The sequence below is a fragment of the Salvelinus sp. IW2-2015 genome, linkage group LG6.1, assembly GCF_002910315.2.
Source record: "Salvelinus sp. IW2-2015 linkage group LG6.1, ASM291031v2, whole genome shotgun sequence".
In the NCBI taxonomy this organism is placed as follows: Eukaryota; Metazoa; Chordata; class Actinopteri; order Salmoniformes; family Salmonidae; genus Salvelinus; species Salvelinus sp. IW2-2015.
The window spans coordinates 2,040,298-2,066,334 of NC_036845.1; the positions used below are offsets into that span (position 1 = coordinate 2,040,298).

The following is a 26,037-nucleotide window of genomic DNA, read 5'->3' on the forward strand; positions in this document are numbered from 1 at the left end:
AAGGTCAGAACGTGACAAATCCGTCTACCTTGATGATCTGTTTGGACAATTTGCACATTTGGATCAAAATTACTGTTAATTAATATCATCTCCCCTTTTGAATTTCTTTGCCAATGGGAGAAATATATATCGCCCCTCCAGTCCTTTTTTCACAAATTTCATCTAAAATTGTTGAATGTTTCCTGTAAACAATAGATATTATATTTATTCTCTTTTAGCCAGGTAAATACTGACAGTCTTTTCTTATTATCTGCTAAGCCATTACAATTATAACTGGCTATACTTATTTCACCACTTACCATAATGAGACTCAAATTTCACTTCTATTTATCAAAATATATGTTTGTAAACGTACCATTAAAAATTAACATGATGATTGAGTGTCTATATAGCTGTACCGTGATATTTGCATTGCTACTAAGTAAACCTCCAATTGATCCCCACTATTCCACCCGCTAAAATCCCTCCTCATCTCGAGTTGGGTTGTTATCCCAATGCCCGGCAGACCACACCCGACCTCCCGGATCCCATGGCCCCGAAGAGACCGGGACCCATCCTTCGAAAAGATCACACAGTGCCASCCACAGAACAGAAGCAGATCAACTGCCAAATGCATTTCCATCGCCCTCACCTCGATTTATATTATATATAGCCATTAAAAAAAAAATACAGTTGAAGTCGGAAGTTTACATACACCTTAGCCAAATACATTTACTCAGCTTTTCACAATTCCTGACATTTAATCCTCATATAAATTCCCTGTCTTAGGTCAGTTAGGATCACCACTTTATTTTAAGAATGTGAAATGTCAGAAAAATAGTAGAGAGAATGATTTATTTCAGATTTGATTTKTTTCATCACATTCCCAGTGGGTCAGAAGTTTACATACACTCAATTAGTATTTGGTAGCACTGCCTTTAAATTGTTGAACTTGYGTCAAACATTTCCTTCCTAGTGTACATGGACAGCTTGCACAAACATGACTGCTGTAATATTATCAGGAAATTAAGGAGGTACCATATAACAGCAAAACATGAAACAGCAGTTTGAGCTCCATCACAGGTGACTATGGAAGAAAAGAGAGGAAATGTGTTAAAACAGACGCCGTAGAGATGAAATCCTAAACCAAGGCAATTGGAACAGCTCTCATTCGTCAAACACAGAATACAATGTATGAGTTTGAACTGAAAAAATAAGAATGCAGAAGTACCTTTTCTGTGTTTCCTTAGTTCATGTCCAGTAATATGCCAGAGATTCACCCACTCTTACCCTGAGACGTTGCATTTGAGTACCAAAATCAAGGCCTATATATGCATCCGACCCCTGAAAAAATAAATAAATAACAATGGCAGTTATTGTCTGCAAAMTTTCTTATCAGATACTGTTTGTTCACATATGCAACATAGAAAACTTAACACTCAACCAATCAAAACTCAAAAAATATATTCACTTTGACACGTGAATCTCATGTGTATGACTTCATRCACTCATGACTACCCAGAAAGCCTTTGTCAAAAATGTTTACAATTTCTGGCAACATTATGTTTCTCTCCAACTCAGCACAAACGTTATGTTTAGTTGCGAATGCTTGTCAATATAGGACTGCGAGAGCTGTTTTTGTGTGAAATGTTTTGACATTGAATCAAACAACCGGTAGCATATCATCTCAGTAAGTATGTTTATTTGAAAGCCAGTCCTTTCAAAAATAGTTACATACTGAACTATGTATTTTACATTTAACAAACAAACTGCACATATTATTGTCTAACCAAGTGAAAGTCAAACAGGATGTGAAAAACGAGGGCTGACACTCTGTAAACTGCCTTTTGACAAGAAAACAATCAAGACAAAAACACACACGCGCACACACACACATATTCAACAAGTATTATTAAGCAGTGACGAAATCTGAGATGCAGCTTCATCACTGTTTTGCATGATCCACATTTGCATATACACTGTCCATTTGATCCATACTGTCCATCGGATCGTTTGGACCCTGTAAAGAGAAATGGAGAAATCAGGCAGGGAAGGTAGGGAAAGGTCTATCGAGAAGCTATGAGCACAACACTAAATGGCCAACATGGTAAACATATATAGTACCCACTGGCTACAGACGTCAACTCAACATCTATTTCACGTTGCTTCATTGTCATGTKATTTCAATGACAAGGAAACAACATTGAGTCAACCAGTGTGTGCCCAGTTGGTAAAGACCATTAGGTCCAAAGCTGATGACTTAATAACAGTCTACATGTACTATCATTATAAAGAGTACTGTCAGTTTAAAACGGATCTGCTCAGGGTGCTGTAATGTACCTGGACGTTGCCATAGACGGGCTCATCGATGACCCTTGGAGGAGGAACTTGGGTGTCATCTTTCTTTGTAGTTTTAACTCTGTGGAGATAGGGGAAGACAAGTAGTTCACTGACACTGTAGGTCAACTCAAAGAACATATTTTAGAGTAACATTCAGAAGAAAAACTGAAATATGTCAAACTAGCAATTTACTGAAGGATGTTTCATAGTTGTAAGCATACCTTTCAGGTTTGGCCATTGGAGTCATGGTGAAATTAGCATAATATCCAGACACTTGCTTAGTGACAAACCTGGACCTAGAAAATCAAATCAGTTGTTATTTTAGCGAATGTGAGTAAAATGTATCTGCAATGACTAATAGAAGGCAGAGGACATCATGTTGCAATAGAAATTGATCAATGTCAGTCAAACTTGAGAGCATCCCTCTGGGGACACCCATCAACCGGACCCACCTTTTCCTGTACTTGAAGAACCAAACACTTCCCAATACAGCAACCAGCAAAACTACAACCACTGGAACCGTGATGGCAATATATATGGTTGTGGATAGCGCTTCCTCACACACTGTGAAAAACATTCTGATTAGGACTGAGGAATATTTATTCATTTGAATTAATATTTTTTTACATTTTAGTCAACACTTTTATCCAGAGCAACTATGGTTAAGTGCCTTGCTCAAGGGCACATCAACAGATATTTCACAGCTCGAGGATTCGAACCACCAACCTTTTGGTTACCGGCCCAACACTCTTAACTGCTAGACTACCTGCCTCCCAATGCACAATCAAGAGACCCTCTCTCAAAAGATTTGATTTGAAATGGATACAGTGCCTTCAGAAAGTATTCCCACCCCTTGACTTTTTCCACATTTTGTTGTGTTACAGCCTGAATTCTTTATTGATTAAATTTAGATTTTGTGTCACTGGCCTACACACAATAGTGTCAAAGTGGAATTATGTTTTTAGAAATGTTTGCAAATTAATAAAGAATGAAAAGCTGAAATTTCTTGAGTCAATAAGTATTCAACCCCTTTGTTATGGCAAGCCTAAATAAGTTCAGGAGTAAAAATTTGCTTAACAAGTCACATAAGTTGCATGGACTCACTGTGTGCAATAATAGTATTTAACATMATATTTGAATGACTACCTCATCTCTGTARCCCACACATACAACTGTCTGTAAGGTCTCTCAGTCAAACAGTAAATTTCAAACAGATTCAACCACAAAGACCAGGGAGGTTTTCCAATGCCTTGCAAAGGGCACCTATTGGTAGATGGGTAAAAAAAGCAGACATTGAATATCCCTTTGAGCATGGTGAAGTTATTAATTACACTTTGGATGGTGTATCAATACACCCAGTCACTACAAAGATACAGGGGTCCTTCTTAACTCTGTTGCCAGAGAGGAAGGAAACCGCTCAGTGATTTCAATTACAGAATTGAATGGTTGTGATAGGAGAAAACTGAGGATGGATCTACAACACTATATTTACTCCACAATACTAATCTAAATTACAGAGTGAAATGAAGGAAGCATGTACATAATAAAAATACTCCAAAGCATGCATTCTGTTATCAAAAAAAAAAAGTACTTTATGTCCTGAATACAAAACATTATGTTTGGGGCAAATCTAACACAACACATCACTGAGTACCACTCTTCATACTTTCAAGCATGGTGTTGGCTGCATCATGTTATGGGTATGCTTGTCATCGGCAAGGACTAGGGAGTTTTTTTAGGATAAAAATAAACGGAATAGAGATAAGCGCAGGCAAAATCCTAGAGGAAAACCTGGTTCAGTCTGCTTCCAACAGACACAGGAAGACAAATTCACCTTTCAGCAGGACAATAACCTAAAACACAAGGCAAAATATACTCTGGAGTTGCTTACCACGACAACATTGAATGTTCCTGTGTTGCCTAGTTACAGTTTTGTCGGCTTGAAAATCTATGGCAAGACTTGAAAATGTCTGTCTAGCGATGATCAAGAACCAGCTTGACTGAGCTTGAAGAATATTTTTTTTTTTTATCTGCAAATATTGTACAATTCAAGAGTGCAAAGCTCTAAGAGACTTACCCAGGAAGACTTACAGCTGTAATCACTGCCAAAGCTGATTCTAACATGTMTTGACTCAGGGGTGTGAATACTTATGTAAAGATATTTCTGTATTTCATTTTCAATAACTTTGCATACATTTCTAAAAATATGTTTTCTCTTTCTCAGTATTGCATGTAGATCAGTGGAGGCTGCTGAGTGGAGGTCAGCTCATTATAATGGCTGGAACGAAGTAAATGGAATGGTATCAAATGGAAACAATGTSCTTGATATCATTCCATTAATTCCGCTTCAGTGATTACCACGAGCCTGTCCTCCCCAATGAAGGTGCCACCAACCTCCTGTGGTGTAGATAGATGAGATAGAAATAAATATTTCATCCATTTTGAATTCAGGCTGTCACACAACAACATGTGTAATAAGTCAAGTGGTATGAATACTTTCTGAACGCACTGTAGATATAGCATACATTTTAGTCCAAGACTAGGCTTAATGTGGGTCTGGGAAACTGTSCCTGAGAGTCTACTTACATTCTGTGGTGGCAAATGGAACTGTAGTCGTGGAATCAACTGAGAAGGAGACAAAAACAACTTCAGCCCATCTTTTAACTTTGACAAATACATTGTTATTGGTGTTATCAACTGTGTCAGGTTCACTGGTAATTTCTAAAGTAAACCAATATCTGATTCAGAGCAACAGTTAAAATTCTGTGTGTACGTGAAAATTCTAAGCTGAATACTTCACCTGTGTTTGACTTATCTATTGGTATGATTGAAATAGTCCCGGAGGTTCCTGAATGGAAAGAATACAGTAGGGATTAGTTTCCTCCATATCAAATTAATGACACACTTCACTGAACAAAAGCACTTTACATTGCATCCTCTACTGCTTACCAGAAATGTTAATGTAGACAAGTTCATTAATAAAACTGAAGTTGTTGGCTCCAGTGGCAATTCTCAAGTAGTAGGAGGGCCCCATGTCYCCTTCTTCAATTCTCTTGATGTTCAGGGAGCAGTTTCCCTTAGTGACATTTCCTGTCAGGTTGGTCCTGTTCTGAAAACGCTTGATGACGAATGTGTTGTTGGGGTGATAGAGGAATTCATTCTTGTCATTATCATTGATCTTAAGTTTAGTTGTTCCCAGGCGTTTCCAGTAGGCCTGGATAGGCTCTTTAAATGGGGACGGGGGATAGGTAACATTGCATGGAATGGTCACATCATCTCCCTTATTGGTAAAAACAACCTTTGGGTAATCAGCTTTCCAATCCACACCTGTGTTTGAATTAACAACAAAAGGATTATTCAGTTCATGTTGTTTAGACATAGCATAAGAAAACACTGAGTGCATATTGACATAAAAATGAAWCACATACCACTAGTGCCASAGGCCTGAGACAAAATGAGCATCATCTCAATCCACATCAATGGGCTCTTCTGGTCCAACAGAGAGATTTGAAAGTTAARTCTAACTAATGACGCARCYGATTCCTAATATCMTTTACATGTTGTGTTAAAGATGCCTGGTGTCAGATGGCACGCCCATCATAATTGTGTCAACCAAATACAACATTACCACTGACCAACAAGCATAGCATAGACTGTAAAGCACTGGGAAATAATGTTGGTTCAGCAACAACAAAGTAAAAACTCAAATCTACGGAGGATACTCACTGTGTTGTGAAAAGAGGTGCCAAAACAGGAGGCTACAGGTCCAAGGAAAACACCAGTAGTGACCATGGCACTGACACACATCTTAAAAGCCAACTGGTTCCAGTAAAATGAGTGACAAGCAGTTATAACGAGAGTGGTGTCAAAAGTATTGCATGTGTATTTCCTGTTACTTAACAATGATGGTGATTGAACAAAAAAAGGAATTAGAGGAAGTTGTGTAAATGTGTAAACTGAAGGTGACTGTTGGCTAATTACTTGAGAAACAGCTAGCACATAACGTTCTGAGAACCATGTTTCTTAGAGCTTGGTGAGAGTGTGGTTGTCCTATGGTTATTTTGAATACAACCTTCCCACAACATTCTGGGAACGGTGCAGGATACCCAGATGGCACATTACGTTTTGAGAACCATGTGTTTCTTAGGTGGGAATTTCATTTAGTTTTCTACAGGTTTCCTCATGGTTCTATTAAAGTCATGTTCTCAGAACTTTCAGAGAATGTTAAGAAACAACGTTCTTCTGTGGGAATTTCAGTACTTCAACATGTTTTCTGCAGGTATTCCTCATGGTTCTATTTAACGTCGTGTTCTCAGAACATTAAGAAAACTTGCAATAAAAACCACAATACATTTTTTTTATTTAAAAATATTCTGTTCTCAGCGTCAACAAAACTCTCTCTATCGACACCTAATCTTAATGAGCGCTTGTTTCCTTTGAAATTGGGCCTGTTTGTACATCCTGGTGGCGCAGTGGACTAATTCCATGAATAGAAAACAGAAGATCATAGGTTTGAATCTCACCAATGCCTTGCWATAACAATGAAAATGCCTAAACAAATTAATTTCCATGTGTTCAAAACAGTTAACCCAAACTAGGCCAACATTGTTATTGAAACATGTTCTCAGAATGTTATTTAATTACCTTCAAATAGCCTATCATTTTTGTTCTCAAAATGTTAATAAAATCTCCCAGGAAAACTTTCAGGGTTCCATAATGAAACGTTCTCAGAACCTCCCTGTACCCTAAAAATTAACATTCCCAGAACAGGCTAAATTTTCGCTTCCATTATCAGAACATTTAAAAAACAACGTTTTACCAGTCAGGAAACGTATGGCTTCGTTCCCAGAACCAATGGGTAACAAAAATGTACATTCCCACAACTTTCAAGGAACCAAATGTGCTGAGGAGTCTTTCTCTCTCTTTTTTTCTCTCTCTATCAGTAAGGGAGATATGAGAAAGAGAGATATGACACAGGGTATACAGTGTTGAACTGTAAACACAATCATCTCTAGCCTGTGGTTGCTGAAGAGATTTTGTCATGCTGAAAAGCTCAGAGTCATGAGGCTTCCACTGCACACAAGGTAGAGCTCTGTTAGCTAGGTACATGGTGTTCTACTAGAGAGGGGCTGCCACGGGGTGGGGATTGTGGGGTAGTGAGTATGAGTGTAACTGACGCATGATCAGGAACGCAGAAAAAAACTGTCGAGATCCCTGTCTCGATCTCTCTATCCCTCATGCCTCTGTCTTTCTCTCACCTCTTTATCGCTCACCCCCCTCTTTCTTTCGCTGAACCCTCTCTGGAACTTTTAAAGTAGGAAAACAAAACCACTTTTATATTGTTTAGGCCTTTGCAAGGTCAATGATTTAAACATACACATTAAGTATTTCTGATATCCACATCCAATTGACATTTGCTCACACAAACCTACATTGGAAACCACAGTGGGTTTGACTCATATCTATATATTTTTTTAAACCTCAGGTAGAGCATCAGGAAATTAACTTAAGGAAGTAAAGTTGGTTATTGTAATTGTTTTGCCGTACTATTTGGGGGCATAAGGTAAGACTTGAAAGACACATTTAGTACATTTCTTCTCTGAATCTCTTATCTGGATGAAATTCTTCCACTATTAAACCCACAAAATCTGACTTTTAGTATCGCACAACATGATAATTATTTGTCTCTTCTTGTTGCTGTAAGGAATGACTACCTTTCACATTGTCCTAATTTTGATCATCCMTCTCAAAGGTAATGGTTTTATCTTGTTTGGGTTTTAATTTAGTTTTGCGCAGTTCGCAGACACAAACCCCAATGTTGACTATAGGAGAGATCTAAACAGGTGCATCTAGTTACTCTTTTGTCTTGATGGCAAAGAAAGTCATCCTCTTGACAGGAATCTAGTTATTTATAAAATGGGTGGTTTGAGCCCTGAGTGCTGATTGGCTGACAGCTGTGGTATATCAGACCGTATACCACAGGTATGATAAAACATGTATTTTTACTGCTCTAATTACATTGGTAACCAGTTTATAATAGCAATAACGGACCACAGGGGTTTGTGATATATGGCCAATATACCACGGCTAAGGGGGCTGTGTCCAGGCACTCTGCGTTGCGCATAAGAACAGCCCTTAGCCGTGGCATATTGGCCATATACCACACCCCCTTGGTCCTTATTGCTTAATTATACCATAACGAGAACATTTCTCACAACTATTTGTCTATTCTGTTGTCCAGTCCCTCATCACACTTTCTGTCGTGTATGGGTGGACCAGGACRCTGTGGTGACCGTCACACTGGCCCAGAAAGTCTCCATGGGATGCCGTGTCCTGTTGGACAGCGGAGAGCTTATCACTGGCTGCAGGGCAGAGTGGTACATCAACACGGCCACACATGGCCAGAGGAAGGTGTGGAGGGAGATGAGTGACTTGCCCCGATTCAAGGGGAGGTTTCAGAAAAACTACGACCTGAACACAACAGACACAAGCATCTTGATGACCTGGTTAGAGCTGAATGACATAGGCTATTACTTCTGCACTCTGCAGCGCTGCGTCAATGGGAAGGACAAGCAGTACCATGGCAATGGGACAAGACTCCTCCTCATCGAGGCTAGGCCTACACCTTATGGGTTAATATTTACCTCAGTTATCCCAGGTAACACAACAACATTTTTCACATATTAGGCCAAAAAAAGATCACATTTATTCCCTTACTATTGTATTGCTCAAAAATGTATCAAGTTATCATACAGATGATGTTGTCCTTCCCTTTGAAGTTAATGTTTTCAAAATTATTTTGTTTTTTTTAAGGTGCAGAAGAGAATACTTCAGAGATGCAACTTTTCTTTTTATGCTTTTCTGGCAGTGAAGCTGGTGGTCATCCTAGTGCTTGGAGGCCTCACAATCAGTTCTTAAAGATTTTATTTGGAGGATTTAATAAAGGTTAAATTAAAAAACTGTTAAGTAGTTTTTCAATTCATTAATGGGAAAAGGCCCAACATATTGTATGGTCATTATATTGGTCATTAGTTTTAGTATTGCACTGAATCTGCATTTCACAGACCACTTCCATTCATAGTGTGGGAGGAAATGTAAAGATTTAGGTTTGAGTGTAGCATGATAAAAGAGCAGTTTAGAATTGTCCATCATAAGAAGCCACGAATATGAATGAAGGCGTTTCACTTTCAAACGCTTATGCCAGACTGACCATGTGTAGCCTTATACAGCAGAAATAGTTGTCTTGTAAAAACCCCTAGGTGGTGTTAAAATGCTCCCGTAGCCGAAGAATTGCGGCTTTCAACCCGACATAAAAACCCGAATGTAGGCCTCACACACAAAACAGTAAGGTTCAGTCATATGACTGACTCACAGGAAGAACTTTGGTCGTGAGGTTTAAAGTGGGCAGAGCATAGAAGTCTCACACAACATGGATTCCTGCCTGAACTGGGAAATGTCCTAACTCCTGTGTATTGAAGGATATTCATTTTCAAGTCGGAGCGCTGCTTAAACATTAATTTAAACGGAAGGTATAACGTAACTTTATTTTTAAATTTTTTACAACAAACAAATGTAGCGGGCACTCAAGGCGTTTTCACGAGGAGGAATGTTTTTGTTTTACACTTCGTGTCATTAGTGAGAATATACATCATGGACACTCTACAGGAGAACGGGCTACAGCACTCACCTGCACTTGATATTCCCGGTCGTGAAAGTACCGCCAAAGAACTCGGAGTACATGGGACTCCCCTTATTAAAACAAAGGGAAAGCATGGGACAACGAAAAGAAGTTCACCTGTCAATAATGTCACGGCGGAGTTTGGGAACCAACAGAAAGTATCATTGGTAAACGCACCTGCTCTACCCACGACACCTCTCGAGTTACCTGGCGTTATGGACGCAGAGGGGAGAGTGGACGAGTCCAGGCTGCGGATGCACATTTTCAAGAATGGTAAGGATGGGATACGATATCCTAAAGAGAAATTGATGGGCACGAATCACTGCCAATTCATAATTCAACATATTAATTGATTGAAAAGTATTTAATATTCAAACATTATGGGCCAGTAAGCTGGAGCATATCACAGTTTAAATTAAGTACAGTTAAATTGTTTCCCAGTGCTGGGTTTRCCAGATTTGCTATTGCTCTATCAATATCTACAAGTCAAGTGATGTTTGCCTGAGGAGCTAGCTGACTGCACTACAGTTCAACCATTCTCTAGAAAGCCATGTAATCAAACCTCACTGAGACCCCTCAAGCAAAGACTTTTAGAAACAGACAATGGTTTGGTTTTACAGTTACCAGGCAAGACCTTTGGTGTGATCTGACAGATTATTTTCAGAGGGAGGAAAAATCATGATTCACATGAAATCCATCAGTCATGGTTTGTGGGTATGACATCAACAGTCCACACACATCTGCTCCTGAGGGAAAACAAGAGGGGAGTGTATGAATGGGTGAATAGCTGGGGACTGTATACTTTCTAGCTTCTATCTGCATCAATGCTCCATAAGTAAGTTGCAGTCACCGGTACACTCAGGGCCTTCACTCACATGTTTTCAAGCTCAAGGTGAAATYGACCCTAACATCAGATCTAGGATCAGATTATCCAACTACCAATCATAATCTTAACCATTTAGGGATGACAAAATATCTGACCATGTATCAGTGGTTAGGGGAAACAGCTACAGTATATGACCAAGATGTAGGACTCCGGGTGCATAGTGTTGACTGTAAACACTGAACCCCCCCTCTGAATTTAGTTCCTGGGAACCCCTAGGGCTTCGTCATGCTGAAAAGCTCAGAGAGAGTCCATTGCACGCAAGGTAGAGCTCTGTGAGCTAGGTACATGGTATACTGCTACAGACAGTCACTACTGTGACTGTGTTTATCAAAAAACTTAATCAGGAACACGGAACCCCCCCCTCTCTTTCATTGATGCACATTCCTTCTCTCCTCTGGCGCGATATCATTAGCTGAAATGACTATGGTGCAAAAACATTATATAATGATCCCTGTCAGAGCTCTAAGAAGGGGGCTAAAGGTCTCCACGCTGAGGATCAAGACTTGTTTTGCACACTAACCATTATAAGCCACTCATTCCTGGAGAAGCATAGTTTGTTTAGGGATAAATTAGCTAGAAGGAATAAATTAGCCACTTTATCTCCCGAGTTGCGTAGCGGTCTAAGGCGCTACATCTCAGTGCTAGAGGCATCACTACAGACCCTGGTTCGATTACAGGCTGTATCACAACCGGCCGTGTTTGGGAGTCCCATAGGGCGGCGCACAATTGGCCCAGCGTCGTTAGGGTTTGGCCAGGGTAGGCCGTCATTGTAAATAAMAATTATTTCTTAACTGACTTGCCTAGCTAAATAAAAAATGTAAAAAAATATCTAGTCAGAGGCCAATTGATCCAAAACCTTATCGTTTATATTTTAGTTCAGGTCTAGTCTTCACACTCCTGTAAAATTATGCAGAAGTCCTTGTCTCAACATTATAACCTGAGTCGATTCTGTTGAAAAGCTAGAGACCTACCAGTCCAGAACACCAAGTGGACATGTCTTTGCATCTCTCACCTGTCCAGTTGTTTCCCATCAGTGAGGTTGAGGAGTGAGGAAAAGGAACACACAGGAGGAAAGAAGCCATTGTAAAGTATCTGGACTCAACCTGTGCTGTATGTGTCTAGGTGGTGTGTCCCCTTCGGGGCGTGGCCAGGTGTGGCGTTTCCTGTTCGGGATGTACCCCTGCAGCTCCACCTCTCTGGAGCGCCCCCTACTGCAGGAGCAGCTCAACGTCCGCTACCACTCCATGAAGAGGAAGTGGCAGCAGCTTTTTCCTGCCGCCGTCCGACTGCGTATAAATGGCACCGATGGTAGGGCCTGGATGTAGATCAACTTATACTCTTTCTTTCTCTCTCTTGCTATCTATTGTTGTTCAGCACCTTATTCTAGACTCATCAACTTTATGCTGGAATCTATGAGCTCAACCAATTTTGTAAATTCTCCCTGGTTTCCTCCTGTAAAGTTGCTTCCTTCACTCTCGCTCACCTGTCTACAATTCTCTTCCTCCTTCCCTGTGTGTGTTTCTAGCTGAGTTGGTGGCAGCGGTGCGGTACTTCGATGTGAGGCAGGACAGGGTCCAGCTGCAGGCTCAGAACCAGAGTGACGAGGTCAAGGAGAGGCTGTCCTTCCTGGAGCTACAGGCCCAGGTAAACCACCAGCCTCAAAGTACACACAAACCCCCCTGAAAAGTACATGGTTTAACTGCTTCTCTCTCTTTGCATTTTTGTTTGTAAGAGATCAAAATTACCATACACCTTCCCTATTGACCATTCACCTATTCATAGTTAATATGTTCAACAGAAGTGCTATGCGTTGAAAATGTACTAAGGTAATTTAGCTTGGGGCTGTTTGAAATGTTGTCAGTTTATATTGCACCAGGATATGGGTGTTAGGCTACAAACTGTGTGTTTTAGTCATGTACATGTCAATATAATCCACTCTGTCATTTTATTACTGAATATTATATTTTATAATCTCTTAACAGCTGGTCACACTCTCCGAGGTTGACATTTCTTGTTACAGACCTTTACAGTCTACAGTATGCTAGACTGAAATCTGAGATGATGACATAGTCCATCTGACCACTAATATCTTTTGTTTCTCTGACCCCTGAACCCAGGTGTTGTTTGAGCGGGTGACCTTTGATCTGGAGGAGCTCCAAGAGGCCATCCGAATCATCGACAAGGACGTGCCTCGGACAGACAGAGACCTACCCTACTACTCGTGAGTGGCTTTAGTTCATTATCAACTTCAGTCTCTGTACATTGAGACAGAGCGCCAATGAAATTCTCACAGATGAATACTCAATACTTTGTGGTGATCAAATAGTAAGTCGGTAGCCAGAGTCTACGCTCCCTCGTCGGAGATTGGTCACCAGTAGGGATTCTTCAATGAAGTGCTTGTTGTCATTCAACGAGAGATGACTCGTCCTCATGCACATTTTTTCACTTGAGAAATACTGCACCAAACATTCTAGTCAGATACAAAATTGCACGATTAAGATCTCCTCTGGAAATCCTCAAAATTAATGACAGATTTCTTGAGTTACCTTAAATTAATCCTGACTTTTTGAGGAAGTGTAGTCTGGCTACGGCGTCTCAAAATGGACAAACAGTACTCTTGCCACTTTTTTTTTCTTCTCGTTTTTCAAGCGACGTTTTTTTATTGGAGTAAGCGATCACATTAGTTTCGGTTAGCCGAGCTCGGCTAGGCGCCAGGCGAACTAAAGCATGCTGATGCCTTTACAGGGAACATTGCTCAACACTTAACAGAAACAGGAAGCTTAACAGGATTTATGTTTCAACTCCTCTGGCAGGCTGTCAGCTACAAACAGTTCAACACTTAAATCAACAGGGCATATTGGAGTAGGGCCTTAAGTGTTCGTTCTCTGTCGACATGTATAAGCAGTGACACACTGACTACCTGTTGGTTTTAGGATAAGAAAGCTGTGTCGTTACAACGTTAAAGTTTTTTAGCTTGACATTACAACCCATATAAAGCCAGTAGGCTACATGTAGCTACTCATTTTAAGGATCAGTCTTTTTGTGTGAGGTATCAGTGTATTTGATCTGATTTGTTTTAACGAGGGTTGCAAAACTACTGGTAATTTACTAAAGTTATCAGATTTTGTCAAAGTAATTTTGGTAATTAACAGTTAATTTATCTATGGTAACTTWAAAAAATATATTCATATAAAATAGTGATATTTTCTTAATCTTTACATCTGTGTGTCCATTAGTTTCTAGTGCAGCGTTTCCCAAACTAGGGGTAGAGACAAAGAAAAAATATGAATAATTGCGCTTGGTTCATAGAACCGGGATTCTGTCAGTAACCTCCAGTGATACGGTTGTAATAAACAGAGCAGTTTCTGTTTTCATCCTACAAATGTCTCAACATTTTTTACYGTTTAAGCTACAAAATATTATGACGCCTTCACTGGAAGATAAGGAATACGTATGTGTCTTCTGTTTCCCTCAAACTGCGCAGGACTCATTAGAACAGAGTGGACAAGACCAGGCTCTAAATCAGACTGGGGGGAAAAGAATATCATCAATGATCTTTTCTACACAGAATATCATGCTAAATTATTGCCTGATGATCTTCTGAACTTCCCAATACCTTTCTGATGCATTTCAGTCACCTCAAACCATACTTCCTTTAGATTGAAGTACTGTCAAACTGATTTGTAATATATTGCCATAGCCCCAATTAAAAAAGTAAACATTGGCCTTTGATTACATCACTGTTTTTACATGGTTGGGTTGCAAAACAAAAAGTTATGGAAACCCTGTTCTAGTGGATAGACCATATGGTTCAGGAGAAAATGGCCTACATAATGAAAAAAAGCATATTAAATAGAATGACATTGTCTGCAACTCTTCCAACTATTTACTTTTTTCACAACTGCCACCAGTTCGGCCCCAAAACATTTACAACAAAGACATATTGACATACCCGTAGTAAAATAAATACAAGCATATAAAAAAGATAGAAAGGACATTCCATGCTGAAATCCTCATATTAAATACTAACACTATTCATAAATGTATGGGTTTTATTAAGGATTATGTTTAACAGCTTTGTCACATTTAAGACATCTTATTTTATTATTTTATCTGTTACATGTTATGAGAATTACCTGAATCTGAAAGTGTCCAATATTCTAGTAGTGTACTGGTAAAGTTACCAGTAACATTTTCTCCCTTTGCAACCCTAGTGTTTTTGGTTTGTTTGCTTTTACAGCGGTGAAGGCTTGGGCAATCTGCTGGTGTTGAGGGAWATTCTCATCACATATGCTGCTTTTCACCCAGGTAATCTCTCTTTCTCTCTCCTATTGTCTCTTTCTCTTCTCTTTTTCTTTCTTTTCTCACTCTCTCTGTTTATCTTACCCTGCCCATCTCAGTTTTTAGTGCTGCAAATACTGTATACTGGTCATGAGCCGGTTGTCACCCAACCACTGAAAGGAAGTTTAGTTAGAGAGCCCTCTATGMAGAAATATATGTTGGCGGAGTAACGTGTTACACAATCCCAACTTGACAAATGTGTGTGTAGGTTTTCGCGGCTGTCTGCCATGGAAGTAAATGCATAATTTACGAGAAATGTACACGCATATTTCATGTTCAGATTATCCCCTTAGTCTTAGTAGTAAGCTAAAGTAACTGTATTTACTTACTTTCTTCATGCTGATGTGCTGGGGGTCAGAGGTGAGCTATGCTCAGGGGATGAATGACCTTTGTAGCCGATTCCTGGAGGTGCTGGACTCTGAGGTGGACACCTACTGGAGCTTCTCCTGCTACATGGAGAAGTTCTCCAAGGACTTCCGCGCTGACGGCCTGCACAGGAAGATAGGTTTGTTAGTTTTAATGATGTTTTTTAATTTATTTGTCTGTCTTCTCTGTACATGTGTAATAATATGGTAGACTTGATAATAAGGTAATGTTATTAACGTTTTGATTGTTGTCACTCAGAGCTGGAGGCAGCACTGCTGAAGGAGTTGGATCCTCAGCTCCACACCCACCTGATCACAGATAGCATGGAGAGTTTCACCTTCTGTCACAGGTACACAACACACACGCATATACTGCATCTGTATGTTTGCAGTACATACTTTTCCCACATACCATGTAGTGTATGTGTACACCTGCTAGTCAAACATCTTATTCTAAAATCATGAGCATTAATATGGAGTTGGTCCCCCCTTTGCTGCTATAACTGCCTCACCTTTTCTGGGAAGGCTTTCCACTAGATGTTGGAACATTGCTGCGGGGCCTTGCTTCCATTCAGCCACATGAACATTAGTGAGGTCGAGCACTGATGTTGGGCGATTAGGCCTGGCTCGCAGTTGGCATTCCAATTCATCCCAAAGGTGTTCGATGGGGTTGAGGTCAGGGCTCTGTGCAGGCCAGTCAAGTTRTTCCACACCGATCTCGACAAACCATTTTTGAATGGACCTCGCTTTGTGCACGGGGGCATTGTCATGCTGAAACACGAAAGGGCCTTCTCCAAACTGTTGCCACAAAGTTGGAAGCACAAAATCATCTAGGATGTCATTGTATGCTGGAGTGTTAAGATTTCCCTTCATTGGAACTAAGGGGCCTAGACCATTATGTCTCCTCCACCAAACTTTACAGTTGTCGCTGTGCATTGGGGCAGATGGCGTTCTCCTGGCATCCGCCAAACCCAGATTCTTTCGTCATACTGCCAGATGGTGAAGCGTGATTCATCACTCCAGAGAACGCGTTTCCACTGTCCAATGGCGGCGAGCTTTACACCACTGCAGCCGGCGCTCGGCCATGGAAACCCATTTCATGAAGCTTCCAAATAAAATGTGTTGTGGTGTCATTACTTTCAGAGGCAGTTTGGAACTTAGTAGTGAGAGCTGCAACCAAGGACAGACAATTTTTACGCGCTTCAGCACTCGGCGGTCCCATTCTGTGAGCTTGTGTGGCCTACCACTTCGCGGCTGAGCCGTTGTTGCTGCTAGACGTTTCCACTTCACAATAACAGCATTTACAGTTGACCGGGGCAGCTCTAGCAGGGCAGAAATTTGATGAACTGACTTGTTGGAAAGGTGGCATCCTATGATGGTGCCACGTTGAAAGTCCAATGAGCTCTTAAGTATTGGCCATTCTACTGCCAATATTTGTCTATGTAGATTACATGACTGCTCGATTTTATACACCTGTCAGCAACAGGTGTGGCTGAAATGGCAGAATCCACTAATTTGAAGGGGTGTATTTGCATGAAATGTGTATACTTACATGTATGTGTGTCCCCTCTCCCAGATGGCTGCTGCTGGGTTTCCAAAGGGAGTTTGAGCACTGTGACGCCCTGCGTCTCTTTGAGATCCTGAGCTGTGACCACCTGGAGCTCATCTCCCAGCAGGTGGACCGCGCCCGCTACCAGGAGAGGATCGCCCGCAGGCAGAGTATAGGTGAGACGGTAGTCTCCTGTGGCTATCCTTCCAAGTCACAGGCTAGTGAGTCAGTGACATGTCACATGTGTGACAGTACATAAGAAACACTGCACAGCATGGTTCCAAATACACAATATATTGTAAAGTGGAAATGTCTAGGAGCAACAACGGCTCAGCCGCGAAGTGGTAGACCACACAAGCTCACAGAACAGGACCACCGAGTGCTGATTTTGGAATGAGATGTTCGACGAGCAGGTGTCCACATACTTTTGGTCATGTAGTGTATATGTCCATACAATTGGTAATATGAATTTACAGAAGCCCGTTTTGGTCCTTCTGTATTTGCTTATAACAATGGTATGTTGTCCTTCTTGTGATTTGTTTTGTGTTGCAACGAATGCTCTGGGATGGTTCCAGAGGATAAACCAGTGTCTGAGGCACAGGCCGTCAACACAGAATTCACCTTTGAACTCTTCATCTGTGCCACCATATTATTGAACAACAGAGATGCCCTGCTGAGGTGTAGGAACGATGTGCAGCTCATCCAGTTCACCAACAGGTGTGTGTGTGAGTATCTGCATCTGTCCATCATCTGAAATATTTGCCTTTTCATTACAAAGCAATACAACCAGACTCATCAGTCTTTCTCTCCGTGTTTCTCTCTGTGCAGTTTGCAGGGCACTCTGGACCTGAACCTCACCCTGAAGAAAGCAGAGGAGCATTTCTACAACTACTGTAAGCGCTCTGCTTGGGACTATATGAACGGCCGCTGCAGAACAAGTAAAAACAAGGAGGGACACTTCTTGTTCCAGCTCCGCAGCTTCTTCTCCTGAACCCAGATCAGTCCATAACTTAACCTCTTGAACATTCAGCTACAACCTGTAGTAACTGTGTGGTGGACTCAAAACAAGGGACCCATTTCCTAAGATGAGTGTGTGCTATTTACATCTCTTGTCCACTAACGTTGACACATTCATATTTCTGGGGGATCTACCTTGAGTGAGTGATGCTGCTTACTTACCAACAATTCTGTCAATTTGGACTCTCTCTTTGTTGTTGTTTCTGATTATGTTAATTTCTATCTATTTATTATTTAGAAAGGTGTCAATGAACGGGTAGAAAAGTGTGCAACGCTGAATTAGTTACATACGTTCACCTGGAGTTTGGCCTTCTTGATTTCTATGTTTTTCTTGGTGAGTTTAGAAGAAAGCCCTGTTTACAAAATGATATAATAATTAGGAATATGATGTGGCCAAAAGGTGTTCTCACCCTTGATCTGAGATTCAGCTATATAATATGTGATACTACTGGAAGAAAACAAGTCATGGAACTGCATCAAGACCACWAAAAAATTGCATGTAGCAACAGTTTGGATGTGTTGTGACTCCCTGGTATTGGTAAACATAGAATTACGGGGATGCCTGTTCTAGTAAGTCTATTTCTAAAGGTATAAAATAGGACTCCAGCTGACCTATGTGTCATAGTGGACCTGTGTGACAGGAGTAGCTGTTTATTGGTTCAGTTCTGAGAAAGAGCCGGGAGGTGGGGTCAGGRTTGATTAGTTCTACAAGAGCCCTCAGCCCTGGCTGCATTTTAAGACCGTACTTGTGTGTCACCTCTCCTGAAATAGCTCTCAGTATGGTCAGGACATCCCTCTGGAAATCCCTAAACATTGACGAGTAGCACGTTTACCATTCTGCCACATTGCTAATGCAGTGGCATACTGCTGTTTTATAGCTAGTCCCAATCTATTCTACACATTTTGCCATAAGGCTGAGAGAATTTAGCCTTTTTATAGCTAATTTCTTGTKATAATATTTTTTGGGGACCTGTTTGGGGGGATTGTAGGCCCCCAGAACCCTTCCAGACAGTGTGGTAATACTGTTTGGAATACTAAAATAAATATGCATGTCTGTCACAATCTTGCTTCGTGAAAGTTTGATATTATGTGTGTGGGTTAGTTTGTTGGTGATTTAAATGTTTTATTCTGATCCAGCTATTTGCCATTAAAGGAGATGTCACTTTCAAGTGTCCAGTGCTTTTAGGCAGATAGGAGTGAACATGAAATTCCGAGTATAATTGGGTTTGGAGCAATTCATTAAAAAATGTTTTACAAACGAAGGCCACCAGTGAGGAGGATGATTATTTCCAGATGTATAGCTGCTTGACATTTCAGTTCCTCGACCTGCGAGTTGGAGAGTGAAGAATAGGTTTCTGCATGTTGGAGGGACAGGCTTGTTATTGTATGTACGGACTGTTATTATATAAGGGTTAAATGTAATAAACTGTGGGACATTAAAGGCGTGTGAATCTGTTCTTCATTTAACCTTTTTAGGTTTAATAGCCTTTGTGTGACCTACTTGACGTAAGCCCTTGGTGAATGCTTTCATGGTTAGTGTAGTATTTTCATGGAGTATGCTGTGAAAGGTTCAGACAACTATATATAAAAAAAAAAATGCTTCATTTATTCCAAAATACTGTCAATTCATTACTGTCAATTCATTACAGCATGTAATTTACTGTACAAACTAGAATGTGCTTTGCTGCTTGCTGTCCTGCTTTTCTAATGAATATGAATCCACAGGCCGGCTGCTGGTAGAAGATATCTGTAGTCTTCTCACAGTGCTTATCTCACTGAACAGCCCCCAGACCATGTGAATCAAATTAAACATGCCCTGAGAAAACCTCCTTACTCTGTGAACAGGACAAACTTGTTTCACATTTTTTTTWAATAAAACAGGAATTAAGATAAAGTGTAGAGAGAAAATACAATCGTCTTTTCTAATTTCTATTCACTGAAAAAGGGCTAACAGCAATTCAGCGCCTATACCAGATACAGTTAGTTGGCTAGCACTGAATGGGCACATGCAGGCAGCTACGTGGGCCTAGAACTTTCTCTGGCTGAGTCACCTGATTCCCTGATGGAATCTCAGTGAGCCGTGTGCTGTCTGTCTGTGGTTATATACTCTGGAGAGACGCGACACTCGTCCTCTTAGTCTTTCTGTCCAGGAAAGGGAGAGGAGTGCTTCAGTGGAATTGAGCAGCTGGTGTTCTGTGGTTTGTGTGGTAATCTTTGAAGCGTTGCACAACTGACTGAGCAAGGTAACTCCTTTTCTAAGAAGCGTTGCATTCAGCTCTGCTTTTTCAGCTTGACTTGCCAGCTCCTGTCCAACTCAAGGGACATGACCCGACTCTCATAATGACACTAGCAAGCTTTATGTCAACTATTGGCTGTCGGAGGAGCATTAAGAAGTAGCATAAAGCTTATCTCATTGTTTAAGCAGTGTTTTTTTAAGTAGCATGAAGCCAAAAGTTCTTGTAAAGCCTGTTTGAATGATTTGTCTTGCATGACTTTCTGTTTCTGGGCACACATGTTCTCCAGTGTCCACTGACATGCTTGACCAGTGGAAGTTGTGCCTGTAATCCCTTTGTGTCATGCCTGGTCTCACTGTATGTCACAAACACTGTCATAGTGTCACACACCACACCCAATGGTGTCAGCTCTGTCCATGTGCTTGATCCATGCTTGATGCTTCTCTGTCAGTTTGAACACTAATCATGCACATATGAAATATACGCAGCTGATCTAAATATGGGTACAGTGGTATGTATGGTATACTTAGCACCGATAGTTATTAGATACGTTTTTAAAAAATAGATAAAAAGGATGCTAACAAGAGTTTGTTCAAATTAAATGAATATACCAGTAGTAACAGAATTAGATCATAAGTGATAAGGAACTTACCAGTAGTTTGTGTGAGGTGGCTTTGTCTATTTAATCCATCCCGAATATGAGAAATGCTACTTTTATCCTTTCACAAGAATACAGTGAGTGGCTGTATAACATAATAGGTACAGTATTTACATGCCAAACATAAAATAAAAAATATTACGATAAAATATTTGGGCCTCACCACATGATCTGGCCCTGTCTAGCATGTTCACCATTTCAACAATCCCCCCTTGTTTCCCCACTGAGTTAATGTATTAGTTAATTGTGAGGTAACATCTTTAAAATATATCATAGTTCCTTCTCCAGTAGTGAGGTTTGTAAGGCTTTTACTGTAATTACAGCCCAGGCCCATAATAACTTTCATATTACACAATAGTGAAGTACAGTAGTAAGTATTTCAACAAGGTAACTGCCCAGTACATATGATATTGGCAAAGTCCAGTTTTACTTAACAGCTCCTTAATAATCACTTAATTTAATCCAACCCGTGTTCCAACAACAGATCTGTGAGCCATATTAATAGAATGTGTTGGTAGTTTGTGGGATTCAGCTGTTGGAAAAAAGCCACTGTGTTAATACATCACATTGACTTAGCCTGGCTGGTAACAGTTGGGTGTTGTATTGCCAGAATGATCTGTGGAGAGGGGAGAACAGGATGAGGGAGGGGAGGGTGAAGGAGGGTGACCTGTTGGCTCTGGTGGCATGCTACTGGTGGTACTGCTGCTTTAAGGAGTTGCGGTATTGGTACCACTCCACTGGTTGGCATGTMGCCATGACAGCACTTTCTAGAACAGCTGAGCCCCGGGGATCACTTCCAATTTGGGGGCTCACGTGGGACTGCATCTGCTCTCTGTGAATGACAGGGAAGGAACACACACACTGTCAAAGACGTGCACGTGTGCGCGCATGCACATACATGAACATGATGACCTTTAACCCCAAAGGCCTTCAACACAAGTTGAAACATTTGACTGTTGTCATCCAACTACCTGTTGCTAGCTACTAATAACTGATAATATTCAAAAGAGAAGGTTTTATAACAATATTGTCTTCATGAAAAGTATCTTTCAACATTCTTGTATGATACTGTAGGCCTACGTAATCCTCAAATAATTCAAGTAATTCTCCTCTCACTAATGAACTCTAATTCTGGTCTTGTTGTTGCAGGATGTCTAAAGGACCAGCAGTAGGCATTGACCTGGGGACCACATACTCCTGTGTGGGCATCTTTCAGCATGGCAAGGTGGAGATCATCGCCAATGACCAGGGCAACAGAACCACACCCAGCTATGTGGCCTTCACCGACACGGAGAGGCTGATCGGTGACGCCGCCAAGAACCAGGTGGCCATGAACCCCACCAACACTGTGTTCGGTAAGCACATCACCTCACCTTGACACACAGTGGGTAGTTAGATGAAGCCTCTAGTGGACAAAGGGAACAGAATCAAGGTTTATTTTAAGCTCAGCGCTGTAGCCTCTTGCCTGTAGTTATCAGTAGTCCCCACTTGAGGGCCTAAAAGTACTAGATTTAAATCCATCAGCCTCGCCCCACTCCATTAGGGGGAAATGCAAAACTGACCTTAGACCAGTGTCCACAGACAAATTCATCCTACTCTTGAAAATCAACCCTACTCTGCCATCCCTGTGTCCAAAGATGCCAAGCGTCTAATTGGTCGTAAGTTTGATGATGCTGTGGTACAGTCGGACATGAAGCACTGGCCCTTCACAGTGGTGAGCGATGGTGGCAAACCCAAGATGGAGGTAGAGTACAAGGGAGAGAGGAAGACCTTTTTCCCTGAGGAGGTGTCCTCCATGGTGCTCACCAAGATGAAGGAGATCTCTGAAGCTTACCTGGGCAAGGTAGGGAGTCTGACTAACCAAATGAAAAAACACCTCAATTCTAAATCTACTCTTAGCTCCTACCCACTCCATGCACCCCATGTAGGTTTGAAAAGATTGGATGGGTATACATTATATGTTAATAACTCAAACTGACAGTCTATTTAGGGATGATACACACTAGCTCTAACTAATAGTGTTTTCCCCTCTTCAGCCAGTGAACAATGCTGTCATCACAGTCCCTGCCTACTTCAACGACTCCCAGCGCCAAGCAACCAAAGATGCTGGAGTGATCTCTGGACTCAATGTCCTGCGRATCATCAARGAGCCCACCYCTGCAGCCATCYCCTYTGGCCTGGACAAGAAGGTACAGYAACCKCAAAACAAACAAAAAAACACTGGMTTGTACGYCTCACACTAGGTCTGCTTGATTAGTCCTTTGAAAGTCCGACTGACTTAATTGCTCTCCCTTATCAGGTCGGCGGTGAGCGCAACGTCCTGATCTTCGACCTGGGCGGCGGCACCTTTGACGTGTCCATCCTGACCATCGAGGATGGCATCTTTGAGGTCAAGTCCACTGCTGGCGACACCCACCTGGGAGGCGAGGACTTCGACAACCGCATGGTCAGCCACTTCATCGGTGAGTTTAAGCGTAAATTCAAGAAGGACATCAGCGGCAACAAGCGGGCAGTGCGGCGCCTGCGCACTGCCTGTGAGCGGGCCAAGCGCACCCTCTCCTCCAGCACCCAAGCCAGCATCGAGATTGACTCCCTCTATGAGGGTGCCGACTTCTACACCTCCATTACCAGGGCTCGCTTTGAGGAGCTCAACGCTGACCTGTTCCGCGGTACCCTGGAACCTGTGGAGAAGTCTATGAGAGATGCCAAAATGGACAAGGCCCAGATACACGACATCGTCCTGGTGGGAGGCTCCACACGTATCCCCAAGATCCAGAAGCTTCTGCAGGACTTATTCAATGGCCGAGACCTCAACAAGAGCATCAACCCTGATGAGGCTGTGGCTTATGGTGCCGGTAGGTATCACACTGTGTGTTGCAGGAATATCTCACTGTGTCAAGTGTATGTGATTCAATGTTTCATCCAACATCTCCTCTCTGTCCTCCACAGCTGTGCAAGCTGCCATCTTAGCCGGTGACAAGTCAGAGAACGTGCAGGACCTGCTGCTGCTGGACGTCACACCCCTGTCCCTGGGTATTGAGACAGCCGGAGGTGTCATGACCGTGCTCATCAAGAGGAACACCACCATCCCCACCAAGCAGACCCAGACCTTCACAACATACTCAGAAAACCAACCCGGAGTGCTCATCCAGGTGAGTCTTTTATCAGCTGTACAAGGCCAACGTTTGTGTAAAGTAGTCAGATCACCTATACCCTCTGTGATTCTATCTGGTATTAATCCATTCCCACAATTTCTTTCTCAGGTGTATGAGGGGGAGAGAGCCATGACCAAGGACAACAATATCCTCGGCAAGTTTGAGCTCACCGGAATCCCCCCTGCCCCCAGGGGRGTCCCCCAGATCGAGGTGACCTTTGACATTGACGCCAACGGCATCCTCAATGTGTCTGCGGTGGACAAGAGCACCGGCAAGGAGAACAAGATCACCATCACCAATGACAAAGGTATGCCTCCTTAACCTTGAACCTCACGACATGATCAAAGGTCTTATTGTTTTCCAACCCTTTCCTCAAAGAAAAGAGTCCCAAAAAGAAAGAGAGACAACAGGAACGAGTAGGAGATAATGAATATGTCACATATGGGAAAATATATAATGATGTCTGTATCTTGTCATCCCCAGGACGTCTGACCAAGGAGGACATTGAGCGCATGGTGCAAGAGGCTGACCAGTACAGGGCTGAGGACGAGGCTCAGAAGGAGAAGGTCACAGCTAAGAACTCACTGGAGTCCCTGGCCTTCAACATGAAGAGCACCGTGGACGACGAGAAGCTTGCGGAAAAGATCAGCCCGGAGGACAAGAAYACCATCGTGGACAAGTGCAACGAAGTTATCTCCTGGCTGGACAGGAACCAGGTAAACCACAGGTGGCTGGTCTAGAGTTCCACCTAGATTGAGTGTTCTTAGTGCAACATCAGTTGGTTAGCAATGGTTTCACATTGATGCATTTCCTCCCATGGTAAAAGTAGGCTACACAGTAAGTAAATCATATAAGATAGACTATTGTGATCACCACCTGTGTCTCTTACCCTTTCATACTCTCTCGTCTCTCCCCTTGTCTTTATCTAGACGGCAGAGAAGGATGAGTATGAGCACCAGCAGAAGGAGCTGGAGAAGGTGTGTAACCCCATCATTACCAATCTGTATCAGGGTACCGGAGGCCCGCCAGGAGGTATGCCAGGCGGTATGTCTGGAGGTTTCCCTGGAGGTGCTGGAGCTGGCTCTTCCTCTGGTCCAACCATCGAGGAGGTAGACTAAAATCCCTGACCTCTACAGGAGAGAATCCACATCCTGTCCACATCTCAGCTCCCAGGCTTCACACAACACCTACTGCAGACCTGGCTTGTGTCATCACTTCTCTTATTGAGAACATCCTGTGTAATATTTATATCTACGGCAGGCTCCTACAGCTTTGTACTGTTGTGCAGTTCACACAACCTTCACTTTTATCAGATTGAATATATCACAACCAATAAAGCTGGATTCTGATAAGCATTTTTTGTGTTTTTCTTTAACCTCCCACCAAATACCCTCCCTGAGGTTTGAGATGACAAATGCATTTTGTACATTAACAGAGTTAAGAGTTAATGTACATTAACAGAGTCACAAAGTGCTTAAAGTCTTATAAACTTGTATGAACATCTGCACTATTGCTCATCAGAAAAGTTCCCTCAAAAGTGACATTCATCTTGTAGCAATCTTATTATGAAGAAGTAGAAATAGGTATGTATGTGATTATGATGTGTGAAGACAGCACCATGTGCAGATTCAGATTTTGTTCCTGACTGGTTGATAAACTTGTCTCTTTCTAAAAATGTAATGGGATAAGTTCCTATTTTCTGGAGGTTTTCTCAGTGGCCTCATCCTCATGGTGGTGGGTCCTCTGTTACAACCCTCAAATGTAGTGACATTTTAAATGTGTCAAAGTATGAACTTGAATAGCAATGTGAACACATGTCCTTACTGCTACTTTGT

General features: G+C 41.8%; 3 protein-coding genes and 1 long non-coding RNA gene across 5 annotated transcripts; 2 read left to right on the forward strand and 2 right to left on the reverse strand.

Moving 5' to 3' along the window:
- Positions 1-832: 832 nt before the first annotated feature.
- Positions 833-1,323, reverse strand: LOC139027872 (uncharacterized). The gene is made up of 2 exons (XR_011480008.1): positions 1,211-1,323; positions 833-1,066 (listed from the first exon to the last, which is right to left on the reverse strand). It is a non-coding gene; the product is annotated as an uncharacterized lncRNA (long non-coding RNA).
- A 338-nt stretch (positions 1,324-1,661) lies between these two features.
- On the reverse strand, positions 1,662-10,075 carry LOC111964868 (uncharacterized). The gene is made up of 10 exons (XM_023988704.2): positions 10,007-10,075; positions 6,046-6,138; positions 5,748-5,808; positions 5,269-5,646; positions 5,120-5,167; positions 4,906-4,944; positions 2,772-2,883; positions 2,541-2,615; positions 2,320-2,398; positions 1,662-1,999 (listed from the first exon to the last, which is right to left on the reverse strand). The coding sequence occupies exons 2-10, from the start codon at positions 6,124-6,126 to the stop codon at positions 1,925-1,927; spliced, it is 948 nt and encodes a 315-aa protein (XP_023844472.1). The 5' UTR covers positions 6,127-6,138; positions 10,007-10,075; the 3' UTR covers positions 1,662-1,924.
- On the forward strand, positions 9,679-18,744 carry LOC111964867 (TBC1 domain family member 15-like). 2 transcript variants are annotated; one of them, XM_023988702.2, is made up of 10 exons: positions 9,679-10,270; positions 12,006-12,191; positions 12,409-12,527; positions 13,001-13,104; positions 15,124-15,191; positions 15,583-15,729; positions 15,849-15,939; positions 17,166-17,314; positions 17,714-17,855; positions 17,967-18,744. In XM_023988702.2, exons 1-10 carry the CDS (start codon positions 9,970-9,972, stop codon positions 18,127-18,129), a joined length of 1,470 nt encoding a protein of 489 aa, XP_023844470.1. In that variant the 5' UTR covers positions 9,679-9,969; the 3' UTR covers positions 18,130-18,744. The 2 variants fall into 2 exon arrangements, with proteins under 2 accessions (XP_023844470.1, XP_023844471.1); XM_023988703.2 differs by having other exon boundaries at positions 17,714-17,863; positions 17,967-18,442.
- Positions 18,745-20,249: 1,505 nt separating this feature from the next.
- Positions 20,250-25,557, forward strand: hsc70 (heat shock cognate 70). Its single transcript, XM_070443890.1, has 9 exons — positions 20,250-20,398; positions 22,197-22,402; positions 22,685-22,890; positions 23,084-23,236; positions 23,347-23,902; positions 23,997-24,199; positions 24,311-24,509; positions 24,686-24,918; positions 25,132-25,557. The coding sequence occupies exons 2-9, from the start codon at positions 22,198-22,200 to the stop codon at positions 25,318-25,320; spliced, it is 1,944 nt and encodes a 647-aa protein (XP_070299991.1). The 5' UTR covers positions 20,250-20,398; position 22,197; the 3' UTR covers positions 25,321-25,557.
- The last annotated feature ends 480 nt before the right edge of the window (positions 25,558-26,037 follow it).